Genomic DNA, 21,444 nt, shown 5'->3' on the forward strand with positions numbered 1-21,444 from the left:
TATTGATAACTGTAAATCCCCGGCAGGGTAGAAAATGTTTGGAAGTTGAATAATGAAAGAAAACGTGGGACTTTTCTTTTGGTTACCAAAGATTGAAGCAGATTTCAAGGAGTGTACAAGGTTGTATCATTTAGATCCAGAGGAGGAGGAGTATGAGGTCAGGCTGTGAGTCATCAGCACATGTCAGTCTGAGACTTTCTCCTTTGTGTCCTCTAACCTCATGTGCTCTCTGTTTCCACTTCAGTGAGCCCCCCGTTGTGGAAGAGCCTGCGCCCAACACCGTCTCTGTCTCCCACAACAGCGAAGATGGTGCATAACACACACACACACACACGCACACACACACAAATACATACAATACATATACTGCACTCAATGAAGCCAGTTTCTACTCGCCACACGTTTATGAAATCTCATCCTGCTTTTCTCACAGTTGCTATGGCTCTAATCATTTAATCCAGCCCACATCCTTCTCCCAGTAACATGTTTATGATGCTGCTTGGTTGCTGTTCAGCAGTTTTAACATGTGTGCAGTCACCAAACACAGCAGCACTAACCTGCTATGCACTAACTGGCCTTCCCCTTTTCTTCCACCTCTCTTTTCTCTCGCTCATTTGTTGCTGCCTCCTGCTTCCCTGTCCACTTCCTGTGTCTGTCCACCATCCTCTAAATCTCAGGCTCCTTGGCTGTTTCAGAGTCTGACCCATTTGAAGCCATAGCTCGGTTCGACTACTCCGGCCGGACTAGTCGGGAGCTGTCGTTCAAGAAAGGCGCATCTCTGCTTCTGTACCAGCGAGCTTCTGACGACTGGTGGGAGGGAAGACATAACGGAGTGGACGGACTGGTGGCTCACCAGTACATTGTGATCCAAGACACGTAAGATGTGTTCCAGTTGCTAGTCTTGATCACATATCTGTATAAGGAACAGATTAACTTTGGTCACGATGATATTTTCCTCAGTGCCTCTGTTGCAGAGTTTTACGAAATGTGAAATGTTTCCGTCTACAGAACACATCAAGAGAAATGACACTTGTTCTGTAATCTGGCCAAAAGTAAACACAGAAAGTAGTCCACTGGAAATCCCCATATCTGAGGAAGTTGATCTGCTCTGATACGTAGCAAACCGCATAGCACATCAACTTCCTGGTCCCATGCTGAGTGGTTTGTTGACATAAACGTGTGATGGCTCTTGACACTTCTCAGGATTCAGAAGGGAATACTTTGTGTGACTGCATGAAAATAAACAAAGACAAGTGAGTGTGAGGCATTTTAGTCAGAGTCCACGTTTACCAAAACTCAGGGGTGGTGAGTAGAAGGTTATCGAGATTAGTAGTCCCACTAAACAAGAATATGAGTATGATAACAGTATGACAAATACTGGATTTTTCCTTAAAGTTGCTCTTGCTTATTTTGGGTGAAAAAAGTTTATTAGGATTAGTTATATTTTATTTAGTACAACAGCTTTCATCACTACTTTGTTAAATCATTCTACTGTGGCCTGTTTGGTTATGAGTCCAGAGTCACCGTCAATGAGAAGCAAAGTGGCACTAAGTAGGTTTTGTGTTTCAGAAGTAACGTATCGGAGAGAGAGGCCGCTCCCTCTCTGCTACCTTGCTGCAAGCGGGAGGCACAGCCATGATTAATAAACTAGCGCTATCGTTTCAGGTTTGACGGGGGCAGGGGAAGTCCAAAGCCCGACGTGGGCCTGCTGGAGGAGAGAGTGTCCACTAGAGGGAGCGCCGCCTCTCCTACTGGAGCGCATGTGGCTGACATCTACCTGGCCAACCTGAACAAGTGTGTCTCAGACTATTTACAGTATCCCATAGATTTGCATTTGCTGCTTCAGTTGATATGACATAATTATGTGGAAATCAATTTGGGCCAAAAAGTGTAAAAAAAGTGCCTAAAGTTGCTTGTAAATAATAGAAAGTTAAACTGAAATATTGGTCTCATTCAGGTTGAGGAAACGTCCGGAGTCCGGGAGCATCCGAAGAGCGTTCCGTAGCTCTGAGAGCGACAGTACGAGTCCAGGAGCCAACGGAGGAGGAGGCGGAGGCGGAGGGGGGGGAGGTGGAGGAGGAGGGGGAGGGGTGAGAACCGCTTCTCTTCCCGTTGGTGGGGCTCTGGTGAAAGAAACTGGAGATAAACGACCCGTCAGCGCTCACAGCATCCTCAACTCAGTCACCCGCCACTCCTCTCTCAAGACCAAGGTACAGTGACATCTTATCTTCAACAAATAAATAGACTATTTTGCTTAATTCCAGAAAGCCTTTAATTGAGTGCATTATGAATGTTTAGGTGGAGAGTCCACAGCTGCGCAAGACGACTACAGCAGGGCGCTCCAAGAGCTTCAGCAACCACAGACCACTAGACCCGGAGATCATCGCCCAAGTGGAGCACAGCTCACAGGTACAACTCTCTTTGAAATCCCTTGCTTCCCCATCTGCAGTGCTTTGGGTATTTTTAAGAACACGTTAATATTTGCCTTTCTGTCTCCCTCTCCGTGTTGCAGGACATTGAGGCTGCGATGACCTCTGCCCTGAGCGAGCTCAGTAAGCTGGAAAGACAGAGCGCCTCGAAGCACACACACGCCCCCGACGTGGTTCTGGACACACTGGAGCAGCTGAAGGGTCTGGGTGGTGGAGGTGGAGGAGGAGGAGGAGGAGGAGGGGGAGGAGCCTCGGAGCCCTCTAGTCCACTCCACTCCCGTCTGTTACGGGACAGTGAGGGGGGCTCCTCCCACGCCCACCCGCTTCAGCGCAGCGCCTCCTCCGCCAGCGACGTGCCCTCCTCCTTCCGCCCGGTGAAGAGTCAGCCGCGGAGCCCCCTGCCCTCTGCCACGTCCCCGTCTCTCTCCTCTTCCTTCCTCTCCTCATCTGTACCTTCCTTTAGAGAGCTGCGCCCCCCGGCGACAAGGCCCAAACCGGTGGTGTTCCCAAAGAGCGGCAGTGGCAGCCCAGCCATGGGCTCCCCGACCTCTACTGTGCCCCCGACACCTCCTCCTCCACTTACAGGCCACACACACTCTCTCCCTCACACCCCTCCTCCTCCTCCTCCGCCCCAGTCTACTGACAAATCCTGCCCGGCTTAGGACTTCTCAATCTGACCCGCGATACTGATTCTTGCAAACTCTTTGATTCTTACAGGTCTTCTACCAGGTGCAGAAAGCACTTCCTTTGTTTCACACAAGACCTAACCCACTACTCATGTGTAGCATTCACTTCTTGTTGGCCAGGCCAGTTCTTAAGATGCCATGTTCCCTTTTTAGAGTGTCAAGTGTTTTTCTTCCCTCTCCTGGCAGCTCTGCTTACTGCAGCTTCAACTATCAGAGGGCGTAGATAAGCGAACACCCATCAAAGACGCTTCTTTATCTTTTGCCCCTGCAGAGACCCCAGGCATCACTGGATTTTTTTCCATTATTTTTTACAAGGGAACAGGACTCAGGATGGACACCTACAGAGCTCACACACGAGTTTGTAATGTTTGAAATTGTGTTTGAGTGGGCGTGCAGGAGTGTTACTTGCCTTTACACAAAGATCTAAGTGAGGAACAAAAAGCACTGTTTGATTTTGTATAGTAGACATGACCGTTTTTTTTTCTTCTTCTTTTTTAATGACCCATGTTTAACGGACTGGAAGGGAGTGTTTGATTCCTGAGAATAGACTGTGAAATGCTAAGCTCCCACTGCGTAGAAATTAAACACACTGACTTGCTGCTTCAAAAGTTGAAGACTGGAGATAAAGGTGGACTTTTCGGATGATGAAAAGAAAGAAAACTGGGCCAAATATCAGTGTAAGTCATGTGATCAAGAGCTTTATTTGATCTCTTCCTCCAGTGTTTGATATCTTGGTGATTTATTTTTTATTTTTTAAGACTGTTCATTACTAGTACCACAACCGGGGCATAACAGGAGCAGTGTTCTCCAAAGCCTAACATGGCCAACAGTGATTATAATACACATATAGCAATACAGATAATGAACGCTGATAGTTTGAGGCATTTTGCTGCTTCCCTCCTGTAGCTCTACTATGTGTGTAGGGGACCACTGAAACCCAGCATTTTTATTGCAATGTTGGACTGTACACACACACACACGCATTCTCTCAATGTGTGTGTGTTGATGTTTTGTGGCAGCTAAACGCCTTTCAGGTTTTCCTCGCATGCTGGGGCCATGGACAGCGGCCATTATGGCGAGCTGGCTGATTGCATCAGTTTCTATATATGCAGCACCAGATACGGGACAACTTCATACAAAGTTACGGCTTGCTCCTTTTAAAAAATGTACTTCACACTTAACAGTAAAAAGGGTTGTATTATTCTAATGGTGTGTATGTATGATTTAATAATCATGGTGTTAACTGGAAGCATGGAGCCGAGGATCCACTTAAGTGTGTTTTTTTTAAATAGAAGCAACCAACCACCTCATCCAATGCGTTCTTAAGCAAAGATTGCTTTTGTTGTTACTTTTTGTTCCCAGTTGTTAATTAATGCTCCGAATCTGTAATGGTAAAATGTTGAAGTGTGTAGCTGTCTGGGTGTGTGCATGTGTGTGCGCCTGTGGGAGCATGCGTGGATGTAGAGTATGTATGCACCCTGCCCCCACCCCTTGCAATGCCCAACCCCCATAAAGGGATGCCACCCAGCAGCAACTGTCTGGAAGACCCACAGGAGCACCAGCGGCCTTAGTGCTGAATAAATATGCACTGTGTGTACATGTGATCAGAGACAGGAGGAGAAAACCCATATCCAAGGGCTTTACTTTTTTTTGTATATAACATTTTTGCGAAAATTTACTTTTGCAAAATTTGATTTGATGATAAATTAAGTAATATGTGAATAATTTTGCAAACACTGACTTCAAAAGTGGACACATGCCATTCAGGGTAAACTGAATAATACCTTTTTTTTGTTGTATTTCACCTTCTTGAAACAGTATTGAACTAATTTTACTGAGGCGTCCTCATATTCCCCTCTATCACGCCTCTCCTCCCTGAAATACAGCATATAGTGCATTCCTGTATGCTCTCTGCCAGGTAATGAATTATACTTGTAAAGGTTTATTTTTTATCTCTGTATACTGTTTGTGTATTACCTGGTGTATTTGTGTTGCTCTTACCTCGTCATGACAACTGGAGGGACTGTGACTGCGTATGTGTGTGTGTGTGTGTGTGTGTGGTTATATGGTTAAATGAACTTCCCTTACCCCCCCCCCCCCCACACACACACACACACACTGACGTATACAGACATGCATGTGGTTGGTTGGTGTGTTTTGTCCCGGCTTTGCCGTCAAAGGGGAGCTGGGACCGTCTTCGATCTCAAATCAATCATTGTACACTTGAACAACTTGGCTTGCGTGTGGACTAACTGTGTGGGGATGATTTGTCAGCATTGAATATTGTTAAATATGCATTTTGTGTCCATTTGAAAATGGCAGAACAAAAAAAAAACAGACTGTAATGTCAAATCTATTTATAGTTGTCTCTGTATTACTGGAGAATCCTGTGTTCAGATGTACTTTGTATATACAATGTTGTACATTACAGAGGTACACTCTTTTTTGGTACAATATTGTACAGTAATAGCAATAGTAGTTTAATCAAATAGGCCTTATATAATTATGTGTAGTTCTTGTAGTATATCTGTTTTTTAATAAACATTGCTTGCTATATAGATTTTGTAATTCTTTGATGTTTGTTGCAATAAAAAATTGTCCATGAAATAATTGATGATAGCACATATGGAGCATGATGTTGGACACCAAGGATATATAGCAAGAAGAAACAAGTACAGCACAATATAAGAGGTTTTGATGGCATATTGGAAACTTGACAAGAAAGGCCTCAGACCAAACTGAGTATACAGGGTTCTTCAGGAGTTCAGTATTGCACTTGCATAAAGTTGTGAGACTCAGAAGAGACGGGCCTAACAGAGAGTAGTCACAGCTGAAGTAGCAGATGCAGAGATACTCTGACGTTTAGCCCCTAGTAAGGGTCAAGCTCCAAAAAGCCCTCAATCCTACATTTCCCATGATGCCATTCAGTATCTTTCAGTAGCTTGTAAATGCTCACTCCTTTAGTACTGCACGCCTCAAGTTTTTGTTCATAAGTTTGTTAAAAATGTTTACACTAAGAAATTAAAAACATAACTGATGACCTCACTGGTTTTTTTCCTTCAAACTTTGCTCCCACCACGGCCAAAGAAGACTTTGTACTCACAGGCAGAGTAGAACCTATGAGTAGTGCTCATCATGGAGAGTGATGTTCTGTTACAAGTTCCCTTGTAACAGAACACACCTGCAAAGCACTTCAGGCAACAACACAGATGAACAAGTCGACACACACTGTGTCTCAATGTCAGTATTAGGATTCTAAATATATATGGAATAAACTAATTGGGAAAAAGAGAGCACTGGTATTAGATCTTAGATTAGACATCTTGAGGCGGGGGTATGCATTTGACTGATATTAATTATATTGCATGGATAAAATGTAGAGGGACAGACTGCTGTGATCAAGAAACACATCCTGGAGACATTACTGGGACAACAGAGAGGAGATGATGTGTGATGTCAGCAGGAGAGCTGTCACCCTGTCCTCTTTATATGTCAAAACAAAGCTTCTCCCTGTGGATGAACCCCAAAATGTCATTTCTGGGCCTGATGCTCTCAAATGTATCTTTGGTAAACAATTGTTTATTTGCTGATTGTCCTTCCAAATACACGAGAATCGTGGGGTGGAAGTTCTTCTGTAGTTTCCCTTCAACAGATGGAGGGTCTGTTTGGAGGCCCTCAGGGGCCCCGCATGCTGCTCTAGTTCCTCAGTCGCTCCTTTTCCGGGCACTCATATTCCAGACTCCCCAGGAAGCCTCGGAGTAGTGTGATGTAGGAGTGTGTGGCGAGCCATCTTGCTCAGTGTACTCTCGTATAGAGTACACTGAGTCCCAGACAGACGGAAGTTGAAGAAGAGAATGAAACTGCCAAGTTTGCAACTCTCTGTATTTCCGCCACTATTTACGAAGAGCGAATGCGCCTCGCGTGAAGCCGACACTTCCGAAATCACTAAACGCAATCCTGCCAGCGGCTGCCTTTGCTGCCATTCGGGGATTATTTGGATCCGTGACACAATAAACTGTTTGTGTATCCTCACCGGGCGGCAGATTCTCCCTGAACCTCACCTGTTCAGAAAGAAAGCAGCCACGTTCCTCACCACGGAAGAAGTTTCACGCGTAAGCGTATTTTGTTTAGAGACGAGTGTGATTTAACGTAAAGACTGGCGTTTATTTGTACGCCGTATTTAATGGACTAGTAGAGGCTGGAAGCCAGGAAGCGAATTCACCGATTCAACTTGAACGTTACGGCAGCAGGTAAGCTAACGTTAGTGACTCAGTGAAACGAAGCTGTTAAAGAGCTCAATGTACGTGTCGTTAACGTGCAGCGAACGAGCTGGCTGTCGGTTAAAGTGGATACAATGTCCGCCAGAGCGCAATATAAGTTTATGTAATATATGTAAGTTAGCGAGTTTACTTTGTAACGTGAGGTCAACTGTTAACATCTCTATTACGGAGGCCATTGGCGTGTTTATGATAACTTTTACGTGTATGTCATATCGCACTGTAACGTATGTATTGTTACACCATGGCTCTCAAGTTTTTAAGACAGGTAAGAGTGACATATCCTCCCCCCCCCCTCCCCCCTCCCCATGCCCACAGACCAGCCCCCCTCCCACCCATATTATTATTATTAGCTTAATTTTCATTGGTTGCTGGATTACATTTCACCCAGATACAACAGATACGTTTCTTTGGTTGGCTATTCGTGTAGCCCATTTCTTTTTTTTGATTGGCTGATGAGTCCAGGGGATTCGGGGGAGACGTGCTTGATTCCTCCATGGTGAGGGCAGCGAGACCAGGTCATGTTTGCGCGCTGCGGCACATTAAATAGCCTAGAGTTTTTTTTCAGCGTGAGAAATACGATGTGTGGCGGGAGGGCGTGACTTAAGACCGAAATGCGTGACAGTCACGCTCAATGCGTGACACTTGAGAGCCCTGGTTACACTAACGTTACCCCCATTAGCTAAAGTGATGTGGCTACTGTGTTCTTGGTAACTTTAAATCTCCCTAAGCACATAGACAGAGAGGGGATTTCTCTCTACTCAGTCTCTGCAAATATTTAGCTAATTATCAGTCAATGAACTGTTCTCTCCGTCTCCTCCTCCAGCATGACGGGGATGACGGCCAGCACAACAAACTACCTGTGGTCTCTACAAGACGTCCTCGGCCAAGGGGCCACTGCCAGTGTCTACAAGGCCCGCAATAAGGTCTGTAGCAGGGTTATTACGGTCATGGCAAACCTGGAAGAGTCATGGAATTTTAAAAATGATTATTTCCAGGCCTGGAAAAGTCCTTGAAAAAAATAAAATCTCCAAAGTTTTGTAAAAGTCATGGAAATGTGTTTATTTTCATTTGCCTTCATTTACGCTGAGTTTGAAATAATTCATATGCTTTTGAAAGAAAGACGCTCAAAATATAAGCAGGCATACATACAGGCATCTATATAAATGTGTATTCTTTTAATCAAACTATTGTCTCTCAGTCATTAAGGTATACTGTATGCTTTGGACATTGTTAATTTAAATATTACATTGTCTCACTTTTTCATACACCAAGATTTGACAAAATGTTTGGTCATGGAAATTTGGTTTAAAGTCATGGAAAAGTCATGGAAATCCATCCATCCATTTTCAACCGTTGAGTCGCGTCACGGTGGCAGCAGGTTCAGCAGGCCGACCCAGGCTTCTCTCTCACCTGCAACACTTTCCAGCTCATTCTGTGGGACCCCGAGGCGTTCCAAGGCCAGCCGGGAGATATAATCCCTCCAGCGTGTCCTCGGTCTTCCCCGGGGTCTCCTACCAGTTCAGCAGCCTGGAAAACCTCTAATGGGAGGCGTCCAGGAGGCATCCTGACTAGATGCCCGAACCACCTCAGCTAACTCCTTTCGACACGAAGGAGCAGCGACTCGACTCCAAGCTCCCTCCTGATGTCCGAGCTCCTTACCCTATCTCTAAGGCTGAGCCCGGCCACCCTACGGAGGAAGCTCATTTCGGCCGCTTGTATCCGAGACCTCGTTCTTTCGGTCACGACCCAGAATTTGTGACCATAGGTGAGGGTTGGAACGTAGACCGACCAGTAAATGGAGAGCTTTGCCTTCCGGCTCAGCTCCTCTTCAACAAGACGGACCGGTACAGCGCCTGTTTTACAGCAGCAGCTTTCCCTTCCTGAGCCGCTGGATGGTTTGCCAGAAAATGTGTATGAACTCTGTGTAGCCGTGGATGCTTTTGTTTTAATCATCGGAACACATCATACCTGGTTTTCTACAGGGCACCTCAGTCACATCACTGGTTCCTTTATCATCTCAGATGGTTCAGCCGACTCTTTGGCTGAAAAGAGACAGAGAATGGGAGATTATAAAAGGATGTGATCGCAGTACTGATGTAGGCGGTTTTTGACATTCATACATGGCGTTCTGATGTGTAATGCTGAAGTACATTTGTGTGTGTGTGTGTGTGTGTGTGTGTGTGTGTGTGTGTGTGTGTGTGTGTGTGTGTGTGTGTGTGCAGAGGTCGGGTGAGCTGGTAGCTGTCAAGGTATTCAACACAGTGAGCTACAACCGCCCCCATGAGGTCCAGATGAGAGAGTTTGAGATGCTGAGGAAACTCAACCACAGCAACATTGTGAGGCTGCATGCCGTGGAAGAGGTAAGGCTACAACGAGATACGAGATGAGGACGGGAGACAAAAAACTATGACAAAGGAAAACACTGAGATAATTATCACTGTGTAAAACAGGGCATGTTCTGTGGAACATATACAAATATCAATTACACAGGTCACGTAATAATATTAGTCCTGTTCAAATTAGTATCTTTTGATTTGTATCTATCATAGAATTCTTGAAGCAGTGAGTTTTCCCTCATATATTTCTATAGTGTTTACAAGGATTTGCAGCTCACCTCCTAATACCCCTCTCTCTCTCTAGCTGCCCTCCAAACAGAAGGTGCTGGTGATGGAGTATTGTTCAGGAGGAAGTCTGCTCAGCCTGCTCGAGGAGTCGAAGAATGCCTTTGGCTTGCCTGAAACAGAATTCCTTACAGTTTTGCAGTGTGTTGGTGGGTATATATCTTGGTAATTCCCAATAATTGCATACACCTAAACTGAAGTAATCCTCCCTTCACTACCTTCAGTGCAGGGGATGAACCACCTGCGAGAAAATGGAGTGGTACACCGGGACATTAAGCCAGGCAACATCATGCGGCAGGTTGGGGAGGACGGCAAGTCTGTTTATAAGCTGACTGATTTTGGAGCAGCAAGAGAGCTGGAAGATGATGAGAAGTTTATGTCTATCTACGGAACCGAAGAGTATCTGGTAAGCTAACAGTCCCAGAAATAAACTAATATGCTTGTATCTGGCAATCTGCAGTCAAAGACACCTCTTTAGATGAGTTTGGTGACTTTGAGAAAGTGGATGATGGCTCGCTGTCGCTTAGGCTGCAGTCCTTTCTGTTTACAAGGAATTTGAGTAGTACTCAAAAGGGTGTTTTACAAAAATAATCGGCATGCGTGAAAATCTTTGTAGGCAGAAATTGGCGGGCCGTTATGTGTCAGATCAAGAAATCCAGGAATATTTTTTGTTAACCTTTCACCGTTTCTGAGATTGGAGTGGGACACGGAAAAAAATACTGAGGTCGTGATCCTCTTAGTATGAGAAGATCTTTGACGTCGCGAGTCTTGGCCAATCAGCGTTAAGATGTCTACAGCGGCTTCATTTAGTAGTAGCAAAACAATATTCAGTATAGTATAGCAGTATTGCATATTGTAAGTATTAAGTCTACAAAATATATATACACACACACACACTACCGTTCAAAAGTTTGGGGTCACTTAGAAATTTCCTTATTTTTCAGAGAAAAGCACTGTTTTTTTCAATGAAGATAACATTAAATTAATCAGAAATACACTATACATTGTTAATGTGGTAAATGACTATTCTAGGTGGAAACGTCTGGTTTTTAATGAAATATCTACATAGGTGTATAGAGGCCATTTCCAGCAACTATCACTCCGTGTTCTAATGGTACATTGTGTTTGTCATCGCATAGAAGACTAATGGATGATTAGAAAACCCTTGTGCAATTATGTTAGCACAACTTAAAACAGTTATGCTGGAGAGAGAAGCTTTAGAACTGGCCTTCCTATGCATAGCATCACATGTGTGGGTTCCATTATACTCTCAAAATGGCCAGAAAAAGAGAACTTTCATGTGAAACTCGCCAGTCTGTTCTTGTTCTTAGAGATGAAGGCTATTCCATGTGAGAAATTGCTGAACATTTGTCTGGGTGACCCCAAACTTTTGAACGGTTGTGTGTGTGTGTGTGTGTGTGTGTGTGTGTGTGTGTGTGTGTGTGTATATATATATATATATATATATATATATATTGCATAAATAATACTTAGTAAGAATGCCATAATCATTTTTGACTCATGGCTGAAGTTAAGTTTCTCCAGCTCAGATATTACCCCTAGAGGGGTAATATCCTTCTCACCTTTTTCACCCCTGACCCGTTTTCATGCCTGTACTACAAGACGCAGGTCGGAGAACATAACTCAGAGGAAACATTGATGCAGATGACATTTTCATAAACCTCTGTTATGTCTCAGCAGTTCAGCTCCACAGGGGGGAGACAGATCTCCACAACACGAGTGCTCTTATGTTACATTGTTCATTCTGTACACATGACATCTTCTGCACTCTGTCCATCCGGGGAGAGGGATCCTCCTCTGTTCCTCTCCCGAAGGTTTCTTCCTTCTTTTTTTTTCCTGCGAAAGTTTTTTTTCAGTTTTTTGGGGGAGTTTTTCCTGATCCGATGTGAGGTCCCGGGACAGGGATGTCCTATGTGTACAGATTGTAAAGCCCTATGAGGCAAATTTGGAATTTGTGATTATGGGTTGTACAAAATAAACTGAATTGAATTATTCAGTTCAATGTGGCTTCATTGGCATTAAAGTAAAGAAATAAACTGTTGCTAAAGCATGAAAATAAAAAACAATAATATGAATATCCACACAACATTAACATTATGTTTGTTATATGATATTTTATATACAGTACCACAATAACATTATCATATTATCTTGACTAATCTTCCAATTTAATTTGTATTGCCCAATATTACAACATTCAAACGACTTCATCCCAGGACCGTCGCATAGGATAGGGAAAAATACCCCCCAAGAAAACTTCAGTGAGTACAACCAAGGAGGGATCCCTCTCACAGGATGAGCAGAAGTGCAATAGATGTCATGTGTACAGAATGAACAACCTTTTACAACATAGTCAATCCATAGGACAGAAATGAGGATGATAATGAGAGTAGTAATAGCAGCAGCACTACTAATAGCAAAAGTATTACTAATAATAATACATGCAACAGTAAATATATTAGAATGATAATGGCATCAAAGCAGTAACAGTGATTTGAATGTGAATGAGCCTGTTCCATTCAGAACAGAAAAGCTATTTACTGCCTCAGTGGAGGGAGACATTGCTGAGAGAGTGCATTCATAGTGCATAAAATACTATTGCATCCATAAAAAGTATACTCAATGTGCCCTATTGATGAACAATTATAAGATTATTGCACATTTGGATAACCTTTCGGTTCAGTTTTCCTCCAGGGAAAGCTCCCAAGGCTTGGTAGCAGAAACGCCATTGCATACTGATACGTAGAAGCAATTTAGTATTCTGAAGACTGGGTGGCCCTCTGGTGGACAAACAGGGTGTGAGACTATTCATAACTGCAACTGAACTTTTCACTGTTACGTTTCTGCCTCATGCTAAGTTCAACACAATGATCCTTAAAGAAAGGGACTGGAGAGAGAATACATGTTACGACAAAAACACTGCTTTCACTTGACACAAGATTAAGATTGAAGTTTAGATGATAATCTACTATCAAAGTATGAAGGTACGATGACTGTATATCCACCTTTGCAAACTGTAAACTTTGTTTGTGTTTGTGTGTGTGTGTGTGTGTTCAGCACCCAGACATGTATGAACGTGCTGTGCTACGTAAGCCTCATCAGAAGTCCTATGGAGTGAGTGTAGACCTGTGGAGTATTGGGGTGACATTTTACCACGCTGCCACTGGGAGTCTTCCCTTCGCACCGTATGGAGGACCCCGCAGGAACAAGCCCACCATGTGAGTCCATACATTAGGAGTGAGAGAGTACATCACAGACCACACATTTCTGATAGAAACAAGGGGGAGTCTCAAGTGACTTGTCGTGAGCTCCATCTTCTCCAGCCACATTCCATATTGGGAAGCATACCACCATGTCTCCGTGCCAATAAAGACCCTATCCAGCCATTTTAACTTTGCCAAATGCTTAGATTCCCTTAGAGAAAGATGTGTTTCTGCATGCTGTTTCTTCAAGAATATATTAGTATCTGGCAGAGCATGAACATGTATCCATGATTATAAACCTGACTTGTGTGTTTTGTTGTGTAGGTACAAAATAACTACAGAGAAGCCTCTGGGGTCAATAGCTGGAATACAGCGGATGGAGGGCGGGCCTATAGAGTGGAGATACCACCTACCTCACAGCTGCCAACTCTCACAGTATGTCACCTGATAAAGAGCATCAAGTAAACATCTCAGTGAATTGTTATTGTGAACAAGTGATTCTGACTTTGTACTTGATTGTCTCCATCTGTAGGGGTCTGACGGGTCAACTGGTTCCAATACTAGCGGGTATACTGGAGGCTGACCAGGAGAGGTGTTGGGGTTTTGACCAGTTCTTCACAGCCACTACAGATATACTGCAGCGGCAGCCAGTTCACCTCTTCTCTCTGCAACAGGCCATGGCGCATTGCATCTACATACACCACTACAACACGTTAGTCTGCACAGTCGTATCGTCACACATCACTCTGATCAAACACAAATAAAGCAGTCTATAGTTCTACAGACTGAAATAAAAAGCATTTTTTTGCCAATCGTAAGACTAGATTTCTAGTGACAGGTGTATTATACTTCAGCTCATGTGACCTCATCAGTCACATGAGCTGATTCATTAATGTTTATAGTGTTGATTCAAGAATACATTTTATATGGAAAAGGTACAATTTCTACAACTCAATTTGTGTTGTAAACTGGATTATGTCTAATTGTTTATGCAGCCATGTGAAGGCTTAAATAGACGTTGATAATATTGGTGTTATTATCACAGGCCTGATAAAATGTAGAGGAAATAAGATGGACTTAAATGCAACCTTATTGATTCATCTTAGTCAAACAAACTATAGGCTACCATTGGATAGTACAACACGTTTAGTAGACTTTTTTTATATGCAGCATTTCACATTGTGATGTAACTGATCTGCTGATCTCCTCTCTGTCCTAAGCCCCTCCCACCAGACAAGTGTTTCAGAAATCATCTCAATTGTGATTGTGATCCCGACCTTTTGAAGCCCCTTGAGACGACATGCTGTGAATCGAGGCTCTAGTGAACTACGATACCAGCGAAGCGTTTCAGAGATTGAGAGGAACTATTGGCAGTAGTTTAGCCTTCTGCTAACCATCACAGTCACTTCACTGGACCCTTGCAGGCTCTTTGCAACAGTTTCTCTCCATTTCTGAATTGCTTCGTCGATAATATCAGACTCTCTTTCTGACCGGTCCGTCTTCCTTGTTTGGGTTGCTTTGCAGTGTAGAATATTGTTGCCAATGCTGGAACAGCAACTGTAGGATTTCCCGCCTTTGAATATGCCTTTAACCATCTAAGAGACGTGCATTTGCATTTATAGAACAACCAAATTCTCCCATGACAAGCTTGATTTTCTAAATCCCGGAAACACAGCCAAGAGGAGGTATAGTCTATTATTCTCTCAGACCACTTTAATTACAATATGCTGAAGGATTATTATGGAATTCTTGCTCAATACTGCCAAAAATGCCTTCCCCAACTTTAAAACTACATCTGCACTGGGCATTATGGATGACCCAGTTAATTTATGCAGAATGGCAATCATAGCAGTGACCAAAAGCTCTGTACCTGATCTTAAAATGTAGTCAGGGTGCAGAATCAGACCTGAAATGATCCTCCTTTCTCGCCCCTCAGAGTGTCTGTGTTCTTCGAGGAGGTGGCGTCTCAGACTGGTTTAGCAGTCCAGCTGCAACATCTGCTTTACCTGGGTCACGAACTCCCTCTGGAGGGCAACATGAAGGTGGTCAACCTCCCGCGGACTTCACATGACCGGCCCTTCATTCTGCTCGGCGACGGGCCTGAAGCAAACACCAGCCTACCCTTCAGAGAGCGTAAGACAATCAAAGACCTACACCTTCCATGTGTTTCTGTGAAGTTCAAAGCTTTTCCTCGTCTTCATTCTTTGCTATTCCCCGAGGATGATATGAAAGAGTTTTGATAAGCGGTGTAATCCAGCGTCACATTTTCTCAGACAACACATCAACATATTTGTGAATCTGCTGTTTTAAAGCCAATTTCGTTTAGTAATATTTATGTGAATCCTGGATAAAGGTTAATTATATAGAAAAGATGATTGTGCGTCATGAATGTTGGTTAAAAAGAAAAGTATTCACATTTGTGTGCATACAATTATTAATGCCCAGACTCATACCTGCAGCACTGTTTCCATAAGTCATGTATTTCTGAGTTGTGTGTTTTTGTCTCCTTTGTAGCCGAGACTCCAGTGATCCCATCACGGTTTGATGTTATGGCGGACTACAACTTCTCCAAGGTACTGCTGCGCTGCTGAATTTCTCTATACAGCCATACTAAATGTTATGGTCATGTCATTCTTTATTTTAATTGCATGTATTATAAGCATCCCACTCCATTATTTATTTTCTCCATTCATCCCCTCTTGTCTGTAGGTTATGGTGGGAGTGGTCCACCAGTATCTGAGGATAGTCCAGTTGCTGCACACAGACAGAGAGCTACTGCTGCAAGGATACTACAGCTACATGTGAGACACGCTAAAATAAAAGGAGTATTTGTTTGACTGCACTTAAAGATGCAGCCTCTAGCTCATGTACTAATAACTAGGTCATATCCTTATCAAACTCGTCTCCTGTCCATTCTTCCTCCTCTCTCACACTTGTTCCTCAGGATGAGGCTGCGTAGGGAGTCTGAAGAAGCAATCCACAGTATCACGATGATCACCATTAGACTGCAGTCTTGCCTCAGCGTGGAACACAGGACTCACCCACTGTGAGTTCTTTGAAACACTTTCTGAGCTAAACGAATGGAGCTGTAGTTGCTTTTTCAAGTTACATTTCCTCCCCCTGAGTGTGATATCGGATTGGATTGCTGACTGTATGAGCTTAACTGCCATTAACGATTGTTGTAGATTCTGAAAGATTCTAAAGACATTTTTGATAAATGTAGCCCAAACACATCTTTTCATGTTGTTATAATTCAATCCACAACCTTCTATCCCCCCCCCCCCCCCCCCCCTCTCTCTTTTTCTCCCATATCTGTTGTATCTTTCTTTTACTTAGGGGCCATTATGATTCAGAAAACCAAGGTTCAACTGATAGTAGGCAAAAGCTGCATCAGGTGAGTGGCATGGGGAAGAAGCGTCACAGCTTGACTAATTTTCTTCTGCAATTTAATGCCATCATTCCTTCATCAATGAGTTTATAGTAGAGAGTTGCCGATCACAATGAAAACCAAACCAAACTTGTGGAATGTGAAATGTTAAAGCGTATACAAATTTGTCCCTTACTCAGTCTGTGGCTGCTGTCTCTACAGGTACGTGAGTACTTGCCTATATACGCTGCAGGGATCCAAGAGTTTCAGAGCCGACTGGACCATCTGCAGATAGAACAGGCCAAGCTAGCAGAGATGCTGGCCAATGACAAGAGGTGCTCCAGGTGTACAGGGAAACAAAGATTCAGGTCGGCCTCCTGCGTTTGTATTTGTTGAACTCTTGACGCTTTGCCTTCCACAGCTGTCAGAAGATGGAGATGATGCTGCAAAAAATAACGGCAATTCATCAGCATTATCGTAAAGACAGACAAACTGGCAGTATGTCTTTTTTATTTTTACTACACTGTATTTACTGTAATTACTTTTTTCTTCATAAATGGTAAAATTGACAATACCTGTTTTCTTATTTTCACCACAGCATTGGCATATAACGATGAGCAAATCCACAAATTTGAGAAGTGAGTGTTCACAGAGCTGCTTCCTGCTCAGACATCCTGTAACGTATGTTATTCTGAGCTCTCCTGTAATCTGCTTGGCCCTCTTCCGTCCCAGAATCCACCTGTCGTCCCACATTAAGCGAGTGAAAGCTCTGCTTAGAGAGGACTGCGTGCAGAGATACAAAGAGCTTTTGGCCTCAACAAGGACGTGGAGCAGGTCAGTGCAGGCTCTCAAATTGCATTTTAATTCCTACTGAAAGTACACAGCAGATTCACTTACACTGAGTTATCCCAAACCCTTTGACTATTTCCAAAAAGATAACTGTTGGTTTTGTTTGGCAGCAATTCACTATAGATATTCAGTGCAAAACAGGTTAATTGCAGCCATACTAAGTAATTATTTTGCCAAATAAAGTTCTGCACAGATAGAACTTTATTTGCATTGATCTAACAAAGTGATTGCACATGTTATTTGTTTTTGTCTGATGGAGTCATTTGGTTCACTTGAAAGGGATTTCAATTTTTTATAATTTTTTATGGGCCACTAGCTACCTCGTGGGCCACTAGCTACCTCGTGGGCCACTAGCTACCTCGTGGGCCACTAGCTACCTCGTGGGCCACTAGCTACCTCGTGGGCCACTAGCTACCTCCCTGCTCCCCTTCCATCTGGAAGGAGATACAGGACAATTAAAACACGCACAAACAGACTACAAAACAGCTTTTACCCACAGGCTGTCAAATGTATAGAACCCCCCCCCCCCCCCCAAAAAAAGCTGAGGACAATAGCACTAGCACTAACTGCTGAACAATATTCAATGGCACATGCACTTTATGATGATCCACTTATTTATCTGTCTACTTGAGATGTGAATGTGTCTATGGTTCTTTTCAATGTTTGTCTTTACTGTAAGAGCTGCTAAACTGTTTTTTGTTGTTTTCGTGACAATGACAATAAAGTATTCTATTCTATTCGAAAGTATTCTATTCTATGCTCTGACCTCAGGGTTCTATGCTCTGACCTCAGGGTTCTATGCTCTGACCTCAGGGTTCTATGCTCTGACCTCAGGGTTCTATGCTCTGACCTTAGGGTTCTATGCTCTGACCTCAGGGTTCTATGCTCTGACCTCAAGGTTCTATGCTCTGACCTCAGGGTTCTATGCTCTGACCTCAGGGTTCTATTCCAAAACAGACCGTTTCAGACAGACGGTGAATGCAGAAAAATTCAGGCAGACATTTGGGCAAAATAATGTTCTTTTACACTAAAGTATTTAAAGATATTCAAAACCCCAATATACAAGCATGGACATGTGCATGATATGTCTATAAATATGATAAACTCTGCGCAATTGCTGAATTATGAATGAATTGATTAAGAAATTATCCAGATTATCTATCAACAAATCCTTTGCTAATTTATGATGGACGATAGCAGATTTCAGTTTTTAAATTTTGAGATAATAAGTTTTAGAATCCAGAAGGCCATTGGCACATTGCAGAGACGGCAGCGTGGACTTCCTGACGTGTCTCTTCTGTATTGCAGTGTTTTACTGGAGATGCAGACCAGACTGCAGGACTTCAGCTCTTTCTCCACAGGCTTGTTGGCAGACCTGGAGATGAGTGAGCAGCACCAACATAAGGTCAACATCTCACTTTCTCTGTATCGAAGATCTCTGCAGCTCAGACCAAATATTGTAACATATCAGTATGCACAAAGACATGTATTCTTGCATTGATAAAGAAAGTTATGTGATATTTTAGTGATGTCTCTTTCATGTAGCGTCTCAGTGATGTGATGATGTAACATCTCATCTGTCCTCCTCAGGCTCTGGACAGAATCCTTTTCACTCTGCAGTCCAAGCGACCGGGACAACAGCCTGAAATTACCCCGAGGGACAAGGACCAGATGGTCGCTAGGTGTGTCTTATGTGTGTGTGTGTGTGTTTATTTGTATGTATATGTGTGTGTGTGTGTGTGTGTAAGATGGAGACGGTCGTCCAGTTGCCCTGATGACATATCTTCCTTTGTTCTAGGATGCACCATCTGAAAGAGGAAATGGAGATTTTGGTGAGGGAACTACAGTGTAACAACAGCATTATTGAGAGGTTAGTTGAGTGACCAACTTCATGTCTCTCTCAAAACTCACAACCCCGTATGCAGAAAGGGACAAAGTATAATGTCATTTGTTTTTGTTTTGTCATTTAGTCTGGGAACAGTGAGCCCTGCAGCAGCTCTGGAGCCCAACTTGGCCAGACCTTCTACACTGTGACAAAAGTGCTGCATCTTTGCATCTTAACTCAAAAACACACACACTCTCTAGTTTAATTGCCACTCAGGAACGGCTATGGACAATCTACTGGCTTTGAAGGACCGAGTGAAGCCCTGTGCTGTAACAAGAGGATGCAGCCGAAGACTATCAATATTTTGTGAATCTCAATTTAGAGATAAGATGCCCACAATGGAGAAGGAGACGCCACTGATGGATTTGTGTGTGTGTGTGTGTGTGTGTGTGTGTGTGTGTGTGTGTGTGTGTGTGTGTGTGTGTGTGTGTGGCGACTGAATACAGCAGTTCAATACAAACATCATTAATGCCTTTTAGTGTTAATGTATTTCTAATAGGCTGCCACAGGATAAAGCAAAAAGTTAGCTGCTAGAGTATTTTTCTTTAGGGCTGTTTATTTTTTGTCCCGCAGAAGAAGAAGCGCACTGCAAACTCTGGAGAACCATTGAATTATTAATTTAAACATACACAGAGAGAGAAATCTGTCTGTGTATGTCTTCCTCTTGTGTCTGTGTTTGTGTTTGTTGAAGGCTTGAGACGCCTGCTGTGTTTTTCTTAATGGTTGATCATTCAAATGGTTTCATGTGACTTTACTTAAAGATCATAGTAAATTCAGAGTGATAGATTACATCATTGATTGTTAGCCTTACCAATCACACAGGACTGTCATTTTAGAGTGACCTTTGTATCTTCCTGCTGATGTTTTAACTTGAAGGATTTGTTATTTCTTTGTATTTGATCATTCATGGGTTTCATTGTAAACGAGAAAAAACAAAGTTACGTACTCTAGGCACTCACCACAGTGTGTCCTTTTGAACAGAAGTACACAGTCCTGATAGTACAGCAAATGAACAGTAAGAAAAAGATTAGCCAGTGTGGCTCATGCGGTAGGGGAATCCCAGGATTTGTTATTTGTTTATAAAGGGGTCACAGGGGATGCACACGGTGAGAGAAAATAAAATAAATATGCTTTTACTACACTTTTTACTATAAACCTTTTTTGCCAGCCTTTTGATCTCATTGATTTTTGTCTCGATAAATGATATATCCATTGAAATGCAAGTTGAAAAGTGAAAGTAAAAAATATTTCAAGTCCCCCTCTAATATGTTTTAGTCTCAATTTACCTCATGTTCTGAAAAGTCAATGAGATCAAGAATGTCTTTGACAACAGTAGATTATCATATTCAGTCTGTAGTAGTAATAATAATAATTCTCTTTTGCGAGCAACACCCCGTAACTAATTATGCATGTGTGTGTTTTTAAACTTAATAAAAAATATATATATATTAAAAAACGAGTTTTATTTATTTTATAAACGTATGACATTTGAACAAAAAATGTCATACGTTTAAAATAAATAAAGTAATTAAAAATAAAATAGAAAACACACGCGCATAATTAGTCACAGGGGGTGTTGTGTGTAAAGGTGCATTATTATTTCTACTGTAGTCAAATTACTTTAACATTAAATGTGTTGTAGGAAGATGAAAGGTCACAGAAGAAAACAACACAAGTGAGCTGTTGTGACACTGCAAAGCTCAGAGAACGAAATTGAAAGTTCTTTTCTCCTCTGAGGAGGAGTGGCGTCCTCGGGGGCTTTCTCGGTTTAGTGAGGGGAACAAGCACAGCTGCCTCTGTGGTTTCATGCAGCTCATGTGACATACCGGCAAAGTGGAACATTTGATAACTTTCCTGTTCCTAGTCTACACCAACAAGTGTCACATTGTGTTTGCGTCACTGTTCTACGTCATGGCAATACTCTATAGGTTCTGTAGGCCCAGAACCGTGGTGTGCTGTCGGTCCTGTTTCATACCTGTTGTGTAGTTTTAGTGGGACAACTCTTCTGCCAGAGTCCTCTTAACACCGACAAAAAAGTAATAGATACTCTACAAACAATCATATTACACATTTTAGGACTTTCCTATGTCAGAATCAGGTATA

At 42.8% G+C, this 21,444-nt stretch overlaps 2 protein-coding genes across 3 annotated transcripts in view; both read left to right on the forward strand.

Moving 5' to 3' along the window:
- srgap2 (SLIT-ROBO Rho GTPase activating protein 2) overlaps positions 1–3,091 on the forward strand; it is a gene marked incomplete at both ends in the record, with an annotated part of 48,659 nt that extends 45,568 nt beyond the window's left edge. Inside the window, 6 exons of one of the 2 annotated variants that reach the window (XM_079217711.1) lie at positions 245–309; positions 678–876; positions 1,666–1,794; positions 1,958–2,210; positions 2,299–2,409; positions 2,513–3,091. In XM_079217711.1, the coding sequence (XP_079073837.1) occupies positions 245–309; positions 678–876; positions 1,666–1,794; positions 1,958–2,210; positions 2,299–2,409; positions 2,513–3,091 (1,336 nt within the window). Of the gene's footprint in view, positions 1–244; positions 310–677; positions 877–1,665; positions 1,816–1,957; positions 2,211–2,298; positions 2,410–2,512 lie in introns of both variants that reach the window. The other variant, XM_079217712.1, reaches the window with a different exon arrangement.
- Positions 3,092–8,219: 5,128 nt separating this feature from the next.
- On the forward strand, positions 8,220–20,667 carry ikbke (inhibitor of nuclear factor kappa B kinase subunit epsilon; the record flags this gene model as incomplete). Its single annotated transcript, XM_079218540.1, has 20 exons — positions 8,220–8,318; positions 9,618–9,755; positions 10,036–10,165; positions 10,241–10,422; positions 13,095–13,255; positions 13,565–13,675; positions 13,773–13,952; positions 15,177–15,373; positions 15,755–15,813; positions 15,950–16,041; positions 16,185–16,286; positions 16,577–16,634; positions 16,830–16,942; positions 17,029–17,105; positions 17,206–17,245; positions 17,340–17,441; positions 18,765–18,861; positions 19,047–19,138; positions 19,255–19,326; positions 19,427–20,667. 20 exons carry the CDS (start codon positions 8,220–8,222, stop codon positions 19,488–19,490), a joined length of 2,166 nt encoding a protein of 721 aa, XP_079074666.1. The 3' UTR covers positions 19,491–20,667.
- Positions 20,668–21,444: the final 777 nt, after the last annotated feature.

This window comes from Taurulus bubalis (genome assembly GCF_910589615.1).
Source record: "Taurulus bubalis genome assembly, chromosome: 5".
NCBI lineage: Eukaryota > Metazoa > Chordata > Actinopteri > Perciformes > Cottidae > Taurulus > Taurulus bubalis.